The following is a 22,530-nucleotide window of genomic DNA, read 5'->3' on the forward strand; positions in this document are numbered from 1 at the left end:
GTGTGAGTGTGTGTGAGTGTGTGTGTGAGTGTGTGAGTGTGTGTGAGTGTGTAAGTGTGTAAGTGTGTGATGGTGTGTGAGTGTGTGAGTGTGTGTGATAGTGTGTGAAAGTGTGTGAGAGTGTGTGTGTGTGAGTGTGTGAGTGTGTGTGAGTGTGTGAGTGTGTGTGAGTGTGTGTGTGTGAGTGTGTGAGTGTGTGTGAGTGTGTGAGAGTGTGTGAGTGTGTGAGTGTGTGTGAATGTGTGTGTGAGTGTGTGTGAGTGTGTGTGAGTGTGTGAGAGTGTGTGTGTGTGAGAGTGTGTGAGAGTGTGTGTGTGTGAGAGTGTGTGAGAGTGTGTGTGAGTGTGTGTGTGAGTGTGTGTGAGTGTGTGTGTGAGTGTGTGAGTGTGTGTGAGTGTGTGTGTGAGTGTGTGAGTGTGTGTGAGTGTGTGAGTGAGTGTGTGTGAGAGTGTGTGAGTGTGTGTGAGTGTGTGAGTGTGTGTGAGTGAGAGTGTGTGAGTGTGTGAGAGGGTGTGTTAGTGAGTGTGTGTGAGAGTGTGAGAGTGTGTGAGTGTGTGAGTGTGTGAAAGAGTTAGAAAGAGAGTGGGAAGAGTGTGTGTGAGTGTGTGTGTGTGTGAATGTGTGTGCGTGTGTGATAGTGTGTAAGTATGTGTGAGTGTGTGTGTGAGTGTGTGTGAGTGTGTGAGCGTGTGTGAGTGTGTGAGTGAGTGTGTGTCAGTGTGTGTGGATGAAGTCACCCCCTGTGAGTGGCTGGCTGAGGTACCAGCTGTTGAGGAAGTACTGAGGGCGATCCGGAGTCTGAGACCAGGGAAGGCACCGGGCAGAGATGATCTCCCAAGCGAAATGCTGAGGGAGGGTGGCGTTTGTGCACAGACTGCCCTATATGACATCATAACAACAGTCTGGACCACTGGACGGGTTCCGCAGGACTGGAAGGATGCCCTGGTGGTCCCCCTCTATAAGAAGGGGGACCGTACCGACTGTAACAACTACAGGGGCATCTCACTCCTCAGTGTGCCGGGTAAGGTCCTGGCAAGGATTATTCAACATCGCCTTGCTAGGCACGCTGAGGAGAGGCTTGCGGAGCCCCAATGCGGTTTCAGGAAAGGGCGGTCCTGCACAGATGCCATATTTTCTGTCCGTCTGCTACAGCAGAGGTGTAGGGAATTCCAAAAAGACCTACATCTATGCTTTATTGACCTGGTCAAGGCCTATGATACCATCAGTAGGACTGGGCTCTGGGTTGTTCTTCGTGCTTTCGGAGTCCCTGACCCTCTGCTCACGATCATTAAGGACCTTCATGATGGTGAGCGGGCCCGGGTAAAACTACGTGGCCGGGAGTCGGAGCCTTTCCCTGTACACCTTGGGGTGCGACAGGGATGTCCTCTGGCTCCCACATTATTTAACATCTATTTCGACTGCGTAGTTCGTGAAGCCTTCAATAGCTGTACCGGGGGAATTACCATTTGGTACAGATATAATGGGAGGCTGATCGACGCCCGGGTGCGATCAAGGGATGGCTCCCTATTGGTCAACCACGTTATGTATGCCGATGATTTGGTAATAGCTGCTCATTCAGAAGAGGAGTTGGAGACGCTGCTGCTGAGACTGGAGCGTGCCACTAAGAGGTGGGGCCTTACCATCAGCCCCACCAAAACTAAGCACCTGCCTGGGTATTTTGTACCATCGGGCACTCCACCCCCACAACTCCCAATCGGTGATGGGGCAGTTGTGGAGAGAGTGGAGAGTTTCCCATACCTGGGCAGTGTGCTTATGACCGGCTCCAGTTTATCAGCAGAGGTCTCACTCCGAATCAGTCGAGCGGCAATATCTTTTCATCGGTTGCGTAACGCTGTGTGGAAGCTACCTGGTCTGTCGCTCCGCACGAAGCTTCAGGTCTTCTCGGCCACGGTCATTCCCTCCCTTCTCTACGCTTGCGAAACGTGGACCCCCCTAGTGGAGCATCTTCGCCGGTTGGAAACATTTAGGCTGGCCTGCCTACGATCCATCCTGGGTTTAACCAGGCTGGATTGTGTGAGGAGCTCACAAGTCCTTGAAAGATCTGGGCAAAGTCCCATCAGTGAGCTCCTCCGGCAGGCAAGGCTGCGTTGGCTGGGTCATGTAGCCCGCATGCCCAGCCACCGCATGCCTAAACAGCTTTTGTTCGGCCGGATCGAGGGGGCTAAACGGGCGCGGCACGGGCTAGAGAAGAGATGGAGTGATGTGGTACAGGAGGACGTGGAGCTGAGTGGACTTGCCGATGACTGGTACCAGCGGTGTCAAGATCGGCCTCAGTGGAGGAGGCTCGTGAAGGACGCTACTGGGCAGTTGGAGGCAGTCGCCCTCCAACAACAACGGAGGGCGGAGGAGCGACGCTCACAACAACGAGCAGAGGGCCGGGTGGCTAAAGCACAGCAAGTTGGCACAGTAGGGGGCACAGGTGGTGCATCAGCCAGTCATCTCGGTCATCTCGGTCAGTCGACCCGTGGCACCTGGGTCTGCCCCGTGACCTCCTGCCAGCGGGCGTTCGACACTTCACGTGGCCTCAGGGTGCACATGGCCTGGCACAAGCGTCGTGGTGACGTCACCGCCACTTAGTGGCGAATGGCGGTTGTTGTTGTTGTTGTGTGTTAGTGTGTGAGTGAGTGTGTGTGAGCGTGTGTGAGTGTGTGTGTGAGTGTGTGTGAGTGTGAGAGTGTGTGTGAGGGAGAGTGAGTGTGTGAGTGTGTGTGAATCTTTGTGTTTGAGTGTGTGTGAGTGTGTGTTTGATAGTGTGTGAGTGTGTGTGATAGTGTGTGAGTGTGTGTGTGAGTGTGAGTGTGTGTGTGAGTGTGTGAAAGAGTTAGAGAGTGGGAAGAGTGTGTGTGTGTGAGTGTGTGTGAGTGTGTGTGAGTGTGTGTGAGTGTGTGTGAAAGAGTTAGAGAGTGGGAAGAGTGTGTGTGTGTGAGTGTGTGAGTGAGTGTGTGTGAGAGTGTGTGAGTGTGTGAGTATGTGTGAGTGTGTGTTCGAACCCACGACCTCCTGTACACCAGGCGAGGTCGTTAACATCTCCTAGCCACCGTGATGATGATGATGAGAGAGAGACACGCAAACTCCAAATATACAGCAGCAGGTGTCAGGGTCGGGATCGAACCCACGACCTCCTGTGTACCAGGCGAGGTAGTTAACATTTCGCCACCTCAATCTTTAATTGGCTAATATATTTTAAACATCGACATCGCGGTGTTTAGAGCAAGGTCGTAATTATAATGAAGTTACACATCCCACCCCCCAATATTCAAATATGCTTAAAATGTCCCCCCCCCCCCCCCCAATGTATTGCTGTAAAATATATTTCTGTTGATATGATTGTGGTTATGGTTGTACTTTATTAATCCCTAATCTCTGCCATTACGTACAATGAAACAAGAAAATGTAAAAAAGAAAAAACAGAGCGATGTTATACAATACACTATTAGACATTATTGTAAGAAAAAAAGTCCATCCTGTGTGTTTGTGAATTTTTTAATTTTCGATTTAAAGCTTCCGTGACTGCAGGGATTCATCTTCTTGGTTCTTTCGGTAAAGTCACGTAGAAGGGAAATAATAAAATAATAAAAATAAAACATGATAAAATCATTCTCACGACGTTTCGGCCACAACGCAAGCAGCCGTCCTCAGGTGAAGAACAGGTCTGTCGGAAAGACAGCGTCTGAATGAAACACCACCACGCTTGGAGCTTAAATATACGCTCCAAGCCTGGTGGTGTTTCATTCAGACGCTGTCTTTCCGACAGACCTGTTCTTCACCTGAGGACGGCTGCTTGCGTTGTGGCCGAAACGTCGTGAGAATGATTTTATTATGTTTTATTTTTATTATTTCCATTCTACGTGACTTTACCGAAAGAACCAAGAAGATGATTTTTTTTTTATTTTAGGCAGAAAATTAGTTTTCAAATCTAGATTTTTTTTTCTGGGGGGGGGGGGGGGGCAGACCCCCTGGAAAATTTGGTCCCCCCCAATGTTGACTCCATGGCTACGGCCTTGCTTTAGAGCCGGGATGGGGAACGTCCGGCCCGCGAAATCATTTGTGTCTCTGGCCCTGCCAAGGCAACCGCAGGCGGGACTCGAAATTCAACAAATCTCGGAGCAAACCTGGAAAAGCATTTGCTAGTAGCAGCAGCAACATCGTCATCATCAATACCCAGCTAACATCACACGCCTCCCCAAAGAGAAACAGTTCCAGCCGTCGCATTAGGGGCGAGTTAATTAGACATTCGACCAAATATAAACAGGCTCATTTTTGAATCCTTTATATTAAGTTCGCTCGCTTGCTTGCTTACGAGCGTGCAAATCTTTCGGTCGTTTTTTAACCCACTTCCCGTGATCCAATCGAGCTGACATTTTGCACACAGACTCGTTGTGTGTGACAATTAATGTTCGTGAATTTTTTTTCTCCAAAAATTTACACTTTTTAGGACAAAAATATTATATGTAATTACCAATTGCTCAATGGTGCAATGCAATCATCTGACCCATAGGTGGCAGCCATCTCAAGCCAGAGGACGAGAGGACTCTAGCCGCCACGCATATAAAGGATTTATAGTGAAAAACTTTGTTTTTACGGGTTATACTTGTTAAGTTGATCATTTTGTATGGCCCGCGAATTATGTTCTATAAATATATCCAAATGGCCATTGGCAGAAAAGAGTTTCCCCGCCCCTGGTTTGTGGGGACTGCTATACATTTCCACGTGATGACGACGATGATGATGATGATGTTCGCCACCACTTCGTCGAGCCGTAAGTTGTGATGGGAAGAGTAGCTTCTGAAACAGTGCTGCATAGTATAAAGGTGTCATGGTAGGTTTTTACCCTTTTAACTGGTACAAAACTGACACCTTTATTCAAGGCATCATGTTTGCAATCATTATCAGAGTTGCTTCTTTTTGTTTGCTTTATTGACTACTTGTGTTGTGGTCATTGCAAACATGATGCCTTGAATAAAGGTGTCAGTTTTGTACCAGTTAAAAGGGTAAAAACCTACCATTATATTTTGCCACTGGTAAAAGAGATCTCATAGTATAAAGGTGTCAGTTTTTGTACCAGTTGAAAGGGTAAAAACCTATTACTATATTTTGCCACTGGTAAAGGAGATGTCTCAGTGCTACGTAGCAGTTCAGTGTGGAGCCCTACCGGGTAATAATAAAAAATTAACCCGTAAAAACAAAGTTTTTCACTATAAATCCTTTATATGCGTGGCATCGGTTTTATTTTATTATTCATTTCTGTTTTTCTTGAGTAAGAGTTTCATTTTTATCACATTGGTATTTTAAATTAAATATGAAAAAATGTTTTTCCTAAAAAGTGGAAAATTAATGGAACAAAAATTTTCACGAAAATAAATTGTCACGCACAACGAGTCTGTGTGCAAAATGTCAGCTCGATTGGATCACGAGAAGTGGGTTAAAAAACGACCGAAAGATTTGCACGGTCGTAAGCGCGCAAGCAAGCAAGCAAGTGAACTTAATATAAAGGATTTAAAAAGGGATTTGAATCGTTTCATAATAAAATGTTTTTGGGTCAGATCGCGTGATTTATAAATGTGTCGTAACCCTCCACCACCCGACACGGCCAATCAGTTAAACATGTACACTATGAGACCTCCTTTACCAGTGGCAAAATATAGTAGAAGGTAGTCGTAGGCAAAATATAGTAGTAGGTAAAAACCTACTACTATATTTTGCCACTGGTAAAGGAGATGTCTCATAGTGTAAATGCTTACCCCGAGCTCTCAATACTCTGATCGTGCGCTGTCTTTGAGTTGTACGCCTTTTGGCGTCATCTGGTCCAACACCAATGGAGACTAGGCTCTAAGAAAAGCTGTCTCGGGTGTGGACCAATCAACTTCAAGGACAGTGCATATCATTATCATCATCAGTTTCTTTTTGTTTGCATTTTGACTGCTTGTGTTGTGGTTATTGCAAACATGATGCCTTGTATAAAGGTGTCAGTTTTTGTACCAGTTTAAAGGGTAAAACCCTACTACTACAGTAAAAAATGTTTACACTATGAGATCTCTTTTACCAGTGGCAAAATACAGTAGTAGGTTTTTACCCTTTAAACTGGTACAAAGCTGACACCTTTATTCAAGGCATCATGTTTGCAATAACCACAACACAAGCAGTCAAAAAAATAAAACAAAAAGAAGCAACTCTGATTATGATAATGATATGCACTGTCCTTGAAGTTGATTGGTCCACACACGAGACGGCTTTCCTTAGAGCCTAGTCTCCATTGGTGTTGGACCAGATGACACCAGAAGGCGTACAACTCAAACACAGTGCACTATCAGAGCATTGAGAGCTCGGGGTAAGCATTTACACTATGAGATCTCTTTTACCAGTGACAAAATAGAGTAGTAGGTTTTTACCTTTTTAAACTAGTACAACACTGAGACCTTTATTCAAGGCATATTATTATCATTATCAGAGTTGATTCTTTTTGTTTGCTTTTTTGACTACTTGTGTTGTGGTTATTGCAAACATGATGCCTTGAATAAAGGTGTCAGTTTTGTACCAGTTTAAAAGGGTAAAAACCTACTACTGCAGTAAAAAATGTGTCACGTTTTTCAAAGGACGTAAAATACACTTCTTTAGCCCACCGGTGTGTTGAGGAGAGAATCAACAGCATTTGAAAATTTGAGTAGTACGACGTTTCGCTGATAATTGCAATCAGCTTCATCGGGCAAGAATGGTGAAGCTCTCCTAATGCGTTCTGACCCAAACCCCTATATTATAACACTGGTCGCGAAAGCTTACTTGTTAACAATGAATCGTTTTAAATCGTTTGTTTGTTGTAGTACGGAGTTAGAATGATGGCTTTAATCTGAGTTGTCTTGTGGGTCATCTTCTTGGTTATTTCGGTAAACGTCACGTAGAAGGGAAATAATAAAATAAAAAAAATATTAAACAATAACATTCTCAGTCAGAATTTTTTTAATTATAAAAAAAATGTTTAATTCTCACTGAGATTTTTAAATGTTTTTTATTTTTATTATTTTATTATTTCCATTCATCGTGACTTTACCGAAATAACCAAGAATATGAATCACTGCAGTCACGAAAGCTTTAAATTAAAATGTATCTTGTGGTTGTTGTTGTTGTTGTTTGACTTGCATCCCACTGGGATTTTTGCACACAGCGTTGGTGTACGCTGCTTTTTTTCTCTGGAAGATCTTTGCAGTTTTTTCCTGGATGTTTCTTCTTTGTGCAAAGTCGCTTTAAGATGTTTTCTTGTTCATGTTTTTGTTTTCTGTTTGTTGCGGTTGCACCCGACTCAAGAGCCGAATGGCTCACGGGGCTATACCTAATAAATGAAACTGAAAAAAATAAATTAACCCGTAAAAACAAAGTTTTTCACTATAAATCCTTTATATGCGTGGCGGCTAGAGTCATCTCGTCCTCTGGCTTGAGATGGCTGCCACCTATGGGTCAGATGATTGCCTGCCACCATTAAGCAATTGGTAATTAAATATAATTTATTTTTTCCTAAAAAGTGTAAAGTTATGGAAAAAAAATTTCACGAAAATAAATTGTCACGCACAACGAGTCTGTGTGCAAAATGTCAGCTCGATTGGATCACGGGAAGTGGGTTAAAAAACGACCGAAAGATGTGCACGGTCGTAAGCGCGCAAGCAAGCAAGTGAACTTAATATAAAGGATTTAAAAAAAGACTAAAATGACGGCGATAACGACGCCACGTGTTTGCTCTAGACGGGGCTTGACAGCCCTCTGCCGGACACCGCGAAAAGCTTCAATTCTAGATTTGAAGTTTTCGTGACTGCAAGGATTCATAACTCTTTGATTTTTTCGGTAAAGTCACGTAGGTTAAAAAAAATCTAATGAAATAAATGAAAAAACTAAATTAAAGCACACGTAGAAATACACAGAGACTCATAGAGATACATGGAGACACACAGAGACTCATAGAGATACATGGAGACACATAGAGACACACACAGATGCATAGACATTCATAGAGATACATAAAGACACATAGAGACTCATAGAGATACATAGACACATAGAGACTCATAGAAATACACAGAGACTCATAGAGATACATAGAGACTCATAGAGATACATAGAGACACACACAGATGCATAGACATTCATAGAGATACATAGAGACTCATAGACTCATAGCGACACATAGAGACACATATAGACTCATAGAGATTACACAGAGACTCATAGAGATACATAGAGACTCGTAAAGATACATAGAGACTCACAGAAACGCAAAGACTCATAGAGATACATAGAGACTCATAGACTCATAGCGACACATAGAGACACATAGACTCATAGAGATTACACAGAGACTCATAGAGATACATAGAGACTCGTAAAGATACATAGAGACTCACAGAAACGCAAAGACTCATAGAGATACATAGAGACACATAGAGACTCATAGAGATACATAGACACATAGAGACTCATAGAAATACACAGAGACTCATAGAGATACATAGAGACTCATAGACATACACAAAGACTCATAGAAACACATAGAGACTCATAGAGATACATAGAGACTCATAGAAACACATAGAGACTCAGAGATACATAGAGACTCATAGAGACTCATAGAGATACATAGAGACTCATAGAGACTCACCAAACGTAACACGACTTCAATTCTCAACGCGGCACCCACTCCCTCTTGTGGGTAGAGCGCGCAACTGCACGCGCCCTGTTTTAAGACGCATCGCTTTACGACGCCTCGCTTTAAGACGCCTCGCTTTACGACGCTTCGTTTTACAACGCCTCTCCGATTTACGGCACCCATATTAACGTCGCATAGAATTGCGTCTCGGCCCGATTAACGGCGCATCTGATTTTCGTCGCTTATTTACGCCACCTCTGATTCATGACACGCCAATTTACATCTCGACTTAAAGCTTTCGTGGCTGCACGAATGCAAATTCTTTGGGTGTTTCGGTGAAGTCACGTAGATAGGTTAAAAGAAAATAACAAAAACGAACAAGAAACTACGAGGTTTGGATCGTAGTTTATTGCTATTTTTGTTATTTTCTTTGAACCTACGGTAAAACCTTGGATTGCGAGCATAATTCATTCCGGAAACGTGTTTGTAATGCCAAAGCACTCGTATATCAAAGCACTCGTACATGAGTTGTGATCACGTGACGCTCGGCAGAGAAAGCGTATGCACGTGCTACTCGTGTTGCAAGACCTCGCTCGTTTATCAAATTAATATTTATTTGAAATTATTGCTCGTCCTGCAAAACACTCGCAGACCAAGTTATTCGCAATCCAAAGGTTTTACTGTATCTATGTGACTTTACCGAAAGCCCCAAAGAGCACCGATTTGCGTTGCACCGATTTATGAAACAACCGATTTTACGGCACCCCCGATTTACGCCTCTCCCCCTTTTAACATCGTCACGCGGACACAGCGAGTTTCCCGCGAGACGAACGAACCGCACTCACCCACACATCCGCACTTACGAACGAACCACACTCACCCACACATCCGCACTTACGAACGAACCACACTCACCCACACATCCGCACTTACGAACGAACCACACTCACCCACACAACCGCACTTACGAACGAACCACACTCACCCACACAACCACACTTACGAACGAACCACACTCACCCACACATCCGCACTTACTAACGAACCACACTCACCCACACAACCGCACTTACGAACGAACCACACTCACCCACACATCCGCACTTACGAACGAACCACACTCACCCACACATCCGCACTTACGAACGAACCACACTCACCCACACAACCGCACTTACGAACGAACCACACTCACCCACACAACCGCACTTACGAACGAACCACACTCACCCACACAACCACACTTACGAACGAACCACACTCACCCACACATCCGCACTTACTAACGAACCACACTCACCCACACAACCGCACTTACGAACGAACCACACTCACCCACACAACCACACTTACGAACGAACCACACTCACCCACACAACCACACTTACGAACGAACCACACTCACCCACACATCCGCAATTACGAACGAATTGCACTCACCCACACATCTGCACTTACGAACGAAGCGCACTCACCCACACATCCGCACTTACGAACGAAACGCACTCACCCACACAACCACACTTACGAATGAACCGCACTCACCCACACATCCGCACTTACGAACGAACGCACTCACCCACACATCCGCACTTACGAACGAACGCACTCACCCACACATCCACACTCACCCACACATCCACACTCACCCACACATCCGCACTTACGAACGAACCGCCGTAAGATGCCAGCCCGTTTTCACCCTCCCACTTGCGAACGCTCCACCGTTGCGCGCAACCGAAACCGCGGAAACTACTATGTCCGGCGGAGCGATCACTACGCGAGATGTAAGGAGTCTCAGCGTCGCGATTCGATTGTCCGATGACAGTGAACCGTTCGACTCTCAGGATAAGTGAGCTTGTGTTTTATTTGACAAGTTAACTTACGTCTGCAGGTATAGGACGTGTCATGACTGAACTTGCGGTGCAACGCGCCGAGGCGAACTGCGACGCTTATGCCCCCGGCGGGAGTGTCCCACAAAGTCCTCCGTGAGAGACTTTCGATGAGGTGGGATGAGGAGCTGCAGCTCGATTGTAACGTGGTTCCCACCGCTTTGCGGGGAAGGGTGACGCGGGCGGTGCACGAAAACAAATTACAGTGGAAACTCGGTATACGACCGCTTTGGAATACGTCGCTGGTCACGTGGCTTCTGTATGCATTTTAGTAATTAGCGTCTAAATTATTTTATACAACCCCATTAATGTATAATATGCCATTTAAAATATCATTTCTTTTCCTCTGGAACGGATTACTTCCTTTCCCTTTATTTCTTATGGGAAAAATTCGTTTGGTATCTACGTCATTTCCGGTATAAGTCCCCCTACCTTCTGGAACGAATTAACGACGTATACCGAGGTTCAACTGTACTTGCACCTCGGAGTCCGGAAAACAATGTCGAGGCTGCAGCGAGATTTTTATTGGCCGGGTATGTCAGACGATGTGTACCATCTGGTCAAGGGCTGCACTGATTGTGCGCGCCAGAAGCCACCGTTGAGAAGGGCTCAGCCCTCCATTGCAGTCCATCACGGTGTCCCGAATTAACGAGCCGGTTGCGCTCGGCATTCTGGGGCCGTTTCCGGCTACCCAAAAGGGAAACAAATTTGTCCTGTCTTCTTGGTTCTTTCGGTAAAGTCACGTAGAAGGGAAATAATAAAAATAAAACATAATACAATAATTCTCACGACGTTTCGGCCACAACGCAAGCAGCCGTCCTCAGGTGAAGAACAGGTCTGTCGGGAAGACAGCGTTGTGGCCGAAACGTCGTGAGAATTATTTTATTATGTTTTATTTTTATTATTTTATTATTTCCCTTCTACGTGACTTTACCGAAAGAACCAAGAAGATGAATCCCTGCAGTCACGAAAGCTTTACATCGAAATTTGTCCTGGTCGGTGTGGAATATTTTTAGCCGGTGACCAGCGGCTTGGCCACGACCAGACCAATCTGCAGCAGCCATTGCCGATGCATTTTTGCACGTCTATGCGATGGACATGGGAGCACCTGGGCAGCTTCTCACGAATCGGGGGCGGAATTTCTCGTCTAAACTGCCGCGGGAGGATCGCGATGCATTGGGCACCAAAAAGATTAGAACGTCGCCGTACCATCCTCAAGCGGACGGTATGGTAGAACGCCTGAACAAGGCCCTAACATCGATGCCTCTTTCAGGCGGTTCAAGAGGCGCAGACGGACTGGGATTTGTGCATCCCGGGGGGTCCTAGCAGCATACAGGACGGCCCCACACGCCTCGACGGGATTTTCCCCATTCTATCTTATGTATGGGCGAGAGAACAAAACCCCCATGGAGCTCATTGGGCATGGCTGCAGGGAAAAAGGCCGGTATACCTGCACCCATACAGGTTACGCTTGCACGATTGTCCGAGACGCGCGACGCAGCGAGGGAACATCCCGCTACTAACGAAAAGAGCACAGGGCGGCGGGAGGACGTGCTCCCATGGAACGCCGGGATCAAGGCTTGGTTGCACTGCCCTCGAGTGCCGCTGGGTACATCCCCCAAATTACATTGGCCATGGCGGGCCCCCGTTGAGGTGGTGGAGGTTCGACGACCGCAGTGCGTGCGGAAACCAGAGGTCGCAACCGGGTACCCGATACCCGTACCCTACCTGATACCCGGCTACCCGTACCCGGCCGCACCAGGGTTGCAAACGGGTACCCGTAACCGGCCGGGTACGGGTACGGGTAAGGAATCAAAACCCGTTTGCGACCTCTGGCGGAAACATGCGGGGCATCGCCGTCGGTTCATTCCCCCGTCGCGCCTGAAGCGCTGCGTTCAGTCCCAGGTAGACAGCTCATCCCCAAGTCCCGTACGACCGGAGTCTGATGTGTCCGACGAGCCGGGGCAGCCCATCTCAGATGCTGCGCTTCAGAAAAATTGCGTGGTGCCACCCGCAGGAACCGGGCCTCTGAAGCCCGGAAATTCTCCCGAAGCCGCCTCGAGCGAAGGACCGAAGGCTGGAGCCCGGTCGAACTCTTCTGTTGAGTCCAGGGAGGGGCCGCGTCCTTTAGGCCGCTTGTGCAAGTCCCCGGAGCCCCAAGAAGTACAAGACCCCGCCCAAGACGGGGGGCCGGCGTCCAGGACCCGATCCAAGTGGGCTATGTTCTAATGCCATGGTCAGTTACAAGGGGGACAAGCGTCTGGGGGGGGTCATAAAATGTTGTTGGTTGTCGTCCGACGGTTTTCCCTTCGCCATGTGGTGTTGCGGTCGGTTGGAGCCAGAGGTCGCAAACGGGTTTTGATTCCTTACCCGTACCCGGCCGCACCAGGGTCGCAAACAGGTACCCGTACCCTACCCGATACCCGGCTACCCGTACCCGGTCGGGTATCGGGTAGGGTACGGGTACCCGATTGCAACCTCTGGGATGAAGCCATGTTGCAGGCGCGGGTGGGTTGATTCTAGGAACTTGAATTGTGAGAAGAGACAAGACGTTGGGAAATGAGTGACAAACGGTTACTCACCAGTGACTCACGGCCTACCCGTACCAGTACCCGGCCGCACCGGGGTCACAAACGGGTACCCGATTGCGACCTCTGGTTGGAGCGGCTGTTGCCGTTGTCTATTCGCGTGTGCGTCGGGGTTGTGTTTGTTTGGTCGACGGGTCGTTTTTTTTTAATTCCCTCACCCTCGGAGTGTTTTCATTTACCGCGTTGTTGTTACTTCTGCGGAGTTGCTATGCCCTAATCTCCTTATCTTTACATTGTCAGTTGCTGCGGATTGTTGTTCCGCCCTACTCACGTTGCTGTCCAGTATTACTCTGCCCTAATCACCTGGCTCATTGCTAAGTGTTAGCCTGGACGGCTGTTTTTAAGAACTGGAGGAGGGGGGGGGGTGATGTAGTGTAACAGCGCCGGCTGGTGACCAGAAGCGGCAACTGCGGTGTATGAACAGTACACACGCAAGTGAGCGACAGTTTACAGGGGCGTGTCAGCGGAGTGGAAGAACTGGGGCAAGGGTCATAGGAGGGGGTCCATCCAGAAGCTCCTGGAACCTTCTAGTGGGTTCGAGAAGGGGGACGCGGCTGGGGCGGGGCCGGGCCACGCTGGGAGGATAAAAGGAGCCGAGAGCCGTGGCTCGAGGCTGTTGGTGGGAGTCAAATCGTCTCGTCGTTGATGTCGTCTGTCGACGTCGCCACTGCGAGATCGTGAGCCAGCTGTCTAGTCAGTTAGCGCCGTTGATGCTGGGTGGCGAGTGTTGTGCTCGGGCTAGCGAGTGTCGAGTGTACAGTCTAGTTCGGGTGTGTTGATAAAGGTGCCTCTACAATTATTGTTTCCAGAGTTCTACACTACATATGTAAACACGTGTGTGTGCATATGTCAACAAGTGTGTGCGCGAATATGTAAACACGTCCGTGTGTGAAAATGTAAACACGTGTGTGTGCACGTGTTAACGCGTGTGCGTGTGCATATATAAACATATTTGTGTGCATATGAAAACAAGTACGTGTGTGCATATGTAGACATGTTTGTGCATACGGTGACACGTGAGTGTGTCTATGTAAACACGTCCGTGTGTGTCTATGTAAACACGTGTGTGTGTGTATTATGTAAACAAGTGTGCACACACGCCAGTCTAGTGAGCGTCACGGTCCACTTAAAACGTCCCGAGCGAAGAACAAACCCCGAGGCAAGGGACGCGCAGACGGGGTCGGCATGAGCGGCGGAGGGCAGGTTTAATCTCAGGTTGGGGGCAACTTGGGGTGGTGGGAAAGGGATGCCTCGAACTTTCACAACGCGGCGCGCATTGGCAGGACTCAACCCACACGATGGACAAACACGGAGGCAGAGAGGGTGGATGACGAGAGTAGAGGGTCGATCACGGCAAAGTCCACCCCCAAGTCAACGACAATGGACAATAACTATAATGACGAAAATAACAATAACTAAAAAGCTACTAAATTAAAATAATCGTTTTTTTTTGCAAATGCAATGTACACAAACACAGTTATGATGGCAAGGTTAAGTAGAATTTTCCCAATTGTTTAGCAACCAATCGGATGTTTGAGTGAGCGCCGTCCAATCAGAAATCAGCACGAGGTCATCCCCCAGCCAATCAGTTTGGTGATAGAAAGCCAGCCAAATCGCGAACGCGTAAACAAAACAGACATCTTAGCCAATCAGTTGTGCAAGAAATTCCCGGCCAATCATAATCGAGCACGGTATACAGCAGCCAATAGTCGAGTTCCAAGCGATGTTATCCAATCAGAATTGAGCAACACAATCTCAGACAATTTACAGTAAAGCAAGAGGAATCTCAGCCAATCACAATTAAGCAAGGCATCAGACACACACCCAATCAGCATTGAGCGTGTTAACCCCCCCCCCCACCCTATCAAATCAAATGAGCAAGATACCTTCAGCCAATCCAAATCGAGCAAGAGAACCCCTCTGAGCCAATCAGAATTCAAGGACGAGGCAACCCAACCAAATCAGATTTGACCATCAACGGAGGGGGTAAAAAAAAAACCTTCCAGCGGATTTAGAAAAAAAAAACTTCCAGCGGATTTAGAAAACAAACTAATTGACATAACCCTGTTAACCTAAACAGTTCATCGTATTCTTGTACAGGGAGATTTAGTTTTCAGATCCATACGGCGTGCAGCCGTTTCAATACGGGCAAAACCATTTCGGCACTGATGGGGTTGACAGGTAATGGCTTAGACTCAACACTGCCCACAGACTCAGCACTGCCCACAGACTCAGCACTGCCCACAGACTCAGCACTGCCCATAGACTCAGCACTGCCCACAGACTCAACACTGCCCACAGACTCAGCACTACCCGTAGACTCAACGCTGCCCATAGACTCAGCATTGCCCATAGACTCAACACTGCCCATAGACTCAGCACTGCCCGTAGGCATCTCCCCCCCCCCCCCCCCAGTTTATTACAAAATAACAGTCTTCTCTTATTTTTGGTTCCAGTTTTCAAAATGCGCGGCTCCAACTACAGAAACAACCAACAACAACAGAGACAACAACAACCACCACCACCAACACGCAGCCATCGCTCACGATTTCTTGTTATGCTTTGTCCGTGATTGCATGCAACCGAGTTGCCACCTTGGTTGCATGCAACTTGTACAACCAAGTTGCACGCAACCAAGTCAGTAACTAAGCTGCACGCGACCAAGTTGTATGCTTTGCCCGTGATTGCATGCAACCGAGTTGCCACCTTGGTTGCATGCAACTTGTACAACCAAGTTGCATGCAACGTCGCTAACGAAGCTGCACAAAGCCAAGTCGCACGTGACCGAGCTGCGGAAGCGATTCGACCGATGCTCCCCCGTCCACCGAGCGGAGAGACACGCACAAATCGCAGCGAAAGAGAAAGAGACAGATTATAAACGAGCAGTGAGAGAGTTGCGTGCAACCAAGAAGTTTCGCAGGCGTGGTGGGGGGGTGGGTGGTGATACCCGGATTTAAGCAAACACCAGATTAATAGTTTGTCATATTTTTTTTTTTTTTACAATTCAGCACAAAGACCCTGCAAACAACGCAAGGCTTTTCGGGGCACAGGTAGCATCATCAAAGACTGCAGAGTCAACACCAGCACACGTGCAAACCGTAACAGACTGTCAAGTGCTGTTAGCGAGTAGCAGCAGCAGCAGCTGTGAAGGCAACCGGCACTGTGGCACACGAGGGGGCGATGGTTTTACGCACCGTTTGAGGCCGAGTCGACCTAGGGGAGGTCCGGGACCGGTTCAGATAATCGTCACCGATGTGGCCGGGTTCGTAGTGCAGTGCCCCAAACACTACCACCGCCACTCCCTCACTCAACACCACGTACTCACACACACACACACACGCACCGACACGCGTGCTCACACCTGTACAAGAAATGATTTACGGATACGGAGGGTCTCCGTCACAGAGGTTCGCTCTGCACGTCCGCGCACGCACGGACACACGCACGCACGCACGAGTCAGAGGTCCCCCCGTAGAGCCCTTCAGAGACCGTCTGGGCGAGCGCCGTTAGCGAGTAGCACCGAGTAAGGCCGCAGTGACACGCCAGAGGGGGTTGGTGGGGGTGGCCAACACCACGCCCGGCCGCCTTTGTCTCCCTAGCACGCGTATGTACACGATCCGCACAAACGACCAAACGATTTTGCCCCACGTAGCTACGCAGGACGACTAGGGGCAAGTTGCAAGTTGCGTTGGCGAGCGAGCGAGCGCTTACGAATAACAACATCCCGCGGCTCAAAGTGTCGCGTCGCCTTCGACGGACGTTTGCATATAGCCCATCGCACCATTCACGCTCACACTCACACACGCTCGCTCTCACACTCACGCGCATTCACCCACTCGCACGCACGCTCGCTCTCACACTCACACACGCTCGCTCTCACACTCACGCGCATTCACCCACTCACGCGCTCGCTCTCAGTCACGCGCACGCACACTCACGCGCTCGCACACGCTCGCTCTCACACGCTCGCTCTCACACGCTCGCTCTCACACGCTCGCTCTCACACGCTCGCTCTCACTCACACGCAGCACGTCAACTCGAGACACGCGCACGCACAAAGAGCGTTTCAAGTTGCCACGCGCGCCCAGACCCCCCGTGCCACCCCACATCCCACCCCCACGTGGCACAGCGACGCACACCGCCAGTAGGGGACCCTTACGTTCCACTGCTCCCGCGGCTCCGTTCCAGCGTTCCACCGCACGCCAAGCCCGAAGAATCTTCCCATGAGAAGCGACGCCCCCACACCCCCACACACACCCCCCACACCCTGTCCGTGCGCCGGGTGTTGCCTTGCGGCAGGCCGGCCCAGCGGCGGGAGTCGAACCGCGGAGTTCCAAGCGAGGAGCAGGAGGAGGGGGAGGAGGAGGAGGAGACGCCGTTCGGGCGAGCGGAGCTCGGCACGTGCAGATCGCGGGGCGGAAACACACACAGACACACGCCCCAGTGCAGACAGGAGACGGTGCTGGGGTGGGTGTGTGTGAGGGTGTGTGTGCGTGGGCGGGTGTGTACGTGGGTAAGAGTGTGAGGGTGTGTGCATGAGTGTGTGTGTGCGTGGGTGGTGACGTCACCGCCACTTAGTGGCGAATGGCGGTTGTTGTCTGTGTGGGTGTGTGTGTGCGTGGGTAAGAGTGTGAGGGTGTGTGCGTGGGTGTGTGCATGAGTGTGCGTGTGCGGGTAAGTGCGAGTGCGTGCGTTGAGTGAATGATGTGTGGGTGGGTGATTGATTTAGTGTGTATAGGTGCCTGCATAGATATGTACACTACATGGATACGTGTAATCGTATAGATGTGTGTGTGTGTGTACAGGCTTGTGTGTATATGGCTACGTGGCTAGCGACTTGCTGAATGTGTGGCTACGTGTACGAGTGCACACATGTAGGCACACGCCATTGTGTGTGTGTGTACAGCCAAGTGTAAGTATACATGCTTTATAGAGCTATATGGGGGTAGGTATATATGGGGGTAGGTACATACGCGTGCGTGTGTGTGTGTGTACTATACGTGGGTTATTTATACGTCCGCCTGTACAAATGTACAACTGCAGGTGTGTGAATGGGTACAAGTGTGTGAATGGGTACAGGTGTGTGAATGGGTACAGGTGTGTGAATGGGTACAGGTGTGTGAATGGGTACAGGTGCGTGTATATATGGGGTACGTACGTGTAGGTGTGGATATATGTGTGTGTGTGTGTGGGGGGTTTAATAAGGCCGAGTAGGGAGCTCTAGGTGACTCAGAACCTGAAGAACTCTGCCTCTGTGGGGGACACGGGGCTGGCTAGGGTGGACACGGGGCTGACGAGGGTGGACACGGGGCTGACGAGGGTGGACACGAGGGTGGACGTGCCGCTGGCGAGGGTGCCGCTGCCGCTCACCGCCCCGGCCTCCACGCCCTCCGGGTTGGTGCGCGACTGCGCCAACCTGCACACACACACACACACACGCACACACACACACACGCACACACACACGCGCACACAGGCGGGGGACCCTCCTCATCACTCTCATACTGCTGCTGCTGCTACTGCTGCTACTGCTACTACGATGACAACTGCTGCTGCTACAACTGCTGCTACTGCCGCTGCTACTGCTGCTGCTGCTGCTGCTACTACTGCCGCTGCTACAACTGCTGCTACTGCTGCTGCTACTACTACTGCTGCCGCTGCTGCTGCTACTACTGCCGCTGCTACTACTGCCGCTGCTACTACTGCCGCTGCTGCTGCTGCCGCTGCTGCTGCTGCTGCTGCCCCCGTGAGCCTCGCTCCACGAGTCTGCAGGCGGGGTGAGGACTCAGTCTCGACCAGGCACAGACTGATTCGTCTCAGCCACCCCACCAAACCCACCCCACCCACCCCACTCTACCCACCCCACCCACTCTACCCACTCTACCCACCCCACCCCACCCACCCCACTCTACCCACCCCACCCCACCCCACCCACTCTACCCACCCCACCCCACCCACTCTACCCACCCCACCCACTCTACCCACCCCACCCCACCCACCCACTCTACCCACCCCACCCACCCCACCCACCCCACCCACCCCACCCACTCTACCCACCCCACCCACCCCACCCACTCTACCCACCCCACCCACCCACTCTACCCACCCACTCTACCCACCCCACCCCACCCACCCCACCCACTCAACCACCCTCCAGTTTGTTGTGATTGCACCCGTTTCAAGAGCTGTATATCTCACAGGGTTATATACCAAATACATGAACTGAACTGAACTCACCTCCCGAAAGCTTCGTCCAGATCATCGTCGTCGTTAAAGTCCTACGGCGAGACGGGCAGACAGAGGTACGATAGAATCACTCAGCCCATCATCCCTCCAGGGTCGATAAAACAAGTACCACCACCTTGGGGCAAAGTCAACAGTGGCGATCGTCCCTTCGATAAGACTTTAACCCCCGCCATAGCAATGTGGAATTGTCACCGCTGGCTCTGCAAGGCGTACACAGCCCAACACACGCCTCAAGGTAACCACACACGCACAGCTCCCCCGTAGAGCTCACACAAACCGTTGGGGGCAATCGCTGCGAGAGATTAGCACGAGGGGGCGGGTGGCCAGCACCACGCCCGGCCGCCTTTGTCTCCCCAGTGGCGATGTTTACACACCGCACCGCACATCAGGTACTCGTTTAAGGCCGAGTCGACCTAGGGGAGGCCCAGAACCGGTTCGGATAATCGTCACTGTGGTGTTGGCCGTGAGCGGGAATCGAACTCGGGTCTCCGGGTTCGTAGTGCGGCGTAGCGCTAAGCGCTGCACCACCGCTCCCCACACGCCCACCCGCCCTCCCACACGCCCACCCGCCCTCCCACACGCCCACCCGCCCTCCCACACGCCCACCCGCCCTCCCACACGCCCACCCGCCCTCCCACACGCCCACCCGCCCTCCCACACGCCCACCCGCCCTCCCACACGCCCACCCGCCCTCCCACACGCCCTCCCACACGCCCTCCCACACGCCCACACGCCCACCCACCCTCCCACACGCCCACCCACCCTCCCACACGGCCACCCACCCTCCCACACGGCCACCCACCCTCCCACACGGCCACCCACCCTCCCACACGGCCACCCACCCTCTCACACGGCCACCCACCCTCCCACACGGCCACCCACCCTCCCACACGGCCACCCACCCTCCCACACGCCCACCCACCCTCCCACACGCCCACCCACCCTCCCACACGCCCACCCACCCTCCCACACGGCCACCCACCCTCCCACACGGCCACCCACCCTCCCACACGGCCACCCACCCTCCCACACGCCCACCCACCCTCCCACACGCCCACCCACCCTCCCACACGGCCACCCACCCTCCCACACGCCCACCCACCCTCCCACACGGCCACCCACCCTCCCACACGGCCACCCACCCTCTCACACGGCCACCCACCCTCCCACACGGCCACCCACCCTCCCACACGGCCACCCACCCTCCCACACGCCCACCCACCCTCCCACACGCCCACCCACCCTCCCACACGGCCACCCACCCTCCCACACGGCCACCCACCCTCCCACACGGCCACCCACCCTCCCACACGCCCACCCACCCTCCCACACGCCCACCCACCCTCCCACACGCCCACCCACCCTCCCACACGCCCACCCACCCTCCCACACGCCCACCCACCCTCCCACACGGCCACCCACCCTCCCACACGGCCACCCACCCTCCCACACGGCCACACGCCCACCCACCCACCCACACCCCTGCCCACTGACTGACCCCACCCACCCACCCGCCCACCGCCCGCCTGCCCCATGCCCCCCCCCCCAGTGCTCACCGTGGCCCCCCACCCCTGTGGAGGGGGGGGTGGCGCCGCGTGGGCAGCAGCAGCCCGGGGGAAGTCGGGGGGAGGGGTGGGGGGCCCGCCGGGGGGGGGCGCCCCAGGGGGCCGCAGCGGAGCACTCGGACAGGTCCAGCAGCAGGGACGGGGGCCCCGTGGGGGGCTCCCCCTCCAGGGGGGGCCCTGGACACACGGGGGGGGGGGGGGGGGGCAGATTAGAGACGACGCAGCGAGACGCGGGGCGGGGCGAGGGGAAACACGGCGGGCGGGCGAGTGGGTGAGCGAGTGAGTGAGTGAGCGAGTGGGTGAGTGAGTGGGCAATTGGGCGGGCGAGTGGGTGAGCGAGTGAGTGAGTGAGCGAGTGGGTGAGTGAGCGAGTGAGCGGGTGGGTGGGTGAGTGAGTGAGTGAGTGAGCGAGCGAGTGAGTGAGCGAGTGGGTGAGTGAGTGGGTGAGCGAGTGAGTGAGCGAGTGGGTGAGTGAGCGAGTGAGTGGGTGGGTGGGTGAGTGAGTGGGTGAGCGAGTGGGTGAGTGAGTGAGTGAGCGAGTGGGTGAGTGAGTGGGTGAGCGATTGAGTGAGCGAGTGAGTGGGCGAGTGAGTGGGTGGGTGAGTGAGTGGGTGAGTGAGTGGGTGAGCGAGTGAGTTAAGTGGGTGAGTGAGCGAGTGGGTGAGTGAGTGGGTGAGCGAGTGAGTGAGCGGGTGAGTGAGTGGGTGAGTGAGTGAGCGAGTGGGTAAGTGAGTGGGTGAGCGAGTGGGTGAGCGAGCGAGTGGGTGAGCGAGCGAGTGGGTGAGCGAGTGGGTGAGTGAAGTGAGTGAAGTGAGTGAGTGGGTGAGCGAGTGAGTGAGTGAGCGGGTGAGTGAGCGGGTGAGTGAGCGAGTGGGTGAGCGAGTGGGTGAGCGAGTGAGCGAGTGGGTGAGTGAGCGAGTGGGTGAGCGAGCGAGTGGGTGAGCGAGTGAGTGGGTGAGCGAGTGGGTGAGCGAGTGGGTGAGCGAGTGGGTGAGCGAGTGGGTGAGCGAGTGGGTGAGCGAGCGAGTGGGTGAGCGAGCGAGTGGGTGAGCGAGCGAGTGGGTGAGCGAGCGAGTGGGTGAGCGAGTGGGTGAGCGAGTGGGTGAGCGAGTGGGTGAGCGAGTGGGTGAGCGAGTGGGTGAGCGAGTGGGTGAGTGAAGTGAGTGAGTGGGTGAGCGGGTGAGTGAGCGGGTGAGTGAGCGGGGTGAGTGAGCGAGTGGGTGAGCGAGTGGGTGAGCGAGTGGGTGAGCGAGTGGGTGAGCGGGTGGGTGAGCGGGTGGGTGAGCGGGTGAGCGAGTGGGTGAGCGAGTGAGCGAGCGGGTGAACGAGCGGGTGAGCGAGTGGGTGAGCGAGCGGTGTGAGCGAGCGGGTGGGTGAGCGAGTGAGTGAGCGGGTGAGCGAGTGGGTGAGCGGGTGAGCGAGCGGGTGAGCGAGCGGGTGTGAACGAGCGGGTGAGCGGTGTGAGCGAGTGGGTGAGCGAGTGGGTGAGCGAGCGAGTGGGTGAGCGAGCGAGTGGGTGAGCGAGTGGGTGAGTGAAGTGAGTGAAGTGAGTGAGTGGGTGAGCGAGTGAGTGAGTGAGCGGGTGAGTG

The 22,530-nt window shown here is 52.2% G+C and overlaps 2 protein-coding genes across 2 annotated transcripts in view; one reads left to right on the forward strand and one right to left on the reverse strand.

Annotated features, from left to right (window-relative positions):
* LOC144950362 (POU domain, class 3, transcription factor 2-B-like) overlaps window positions 1-18,253 on the forward strand; it is a 65,388-nt gene extending 47,135 nt beyond the window's left edge. Inside the window, exons 2-3 of the mRNA XM_078880477.1 lie at window positions 17,430-17,527; window positions 18,246-18,253. Coding sequence (XP_078736603.1) covers window positions 17,430-17,527; window positions 18,246-18,253 — 106 coding nt within the window. The remainder of the gene's footprint in view (window positions 1-17,429; window positions 17,528-18,245) is intronic.
* LDLRAP1 (low density lipoprotein receptor adaptor protein 1) overlaps window positions 14,317-22,530 on the reverse strand; it is a 40,292-nt gene continuing 32,078 nt past the window's right edge. Inside the window, 4 exon segments of the mRNA XM_078880324.1 lie at window positions 14,317-18,546; window positions 19,368-19,408; window positions 20,933-21,026; window positions 21,028-21,118. Of these exon segments, the coding sequence (XP_078736450.1) occupies window positions 18,360-18,546; window positions 19,368-19,408; window positions 20,933-21,026; window positions 21,028-21,118 (413 nt within the window). The 3' untranslated portion in view covers window positions 14,317-18,359.

The sequence above is a fragment of the Lampetra fluviatilis genome, chromosome 57 (genome assembly GCF_964198595.1).
Source record: "Lampetra fluviatilis chromosome 57, kcLamFluv1.1, whole genome shotgun sequence".
Classification (NCBI taxonomy): domain Eukaryota; kingdom Metazoa; phylum Chordata; class Hyperoartia; order Petromyzontiformes; family Petromyzontidae; genus Lampetra; species Lampetra fluviatilis.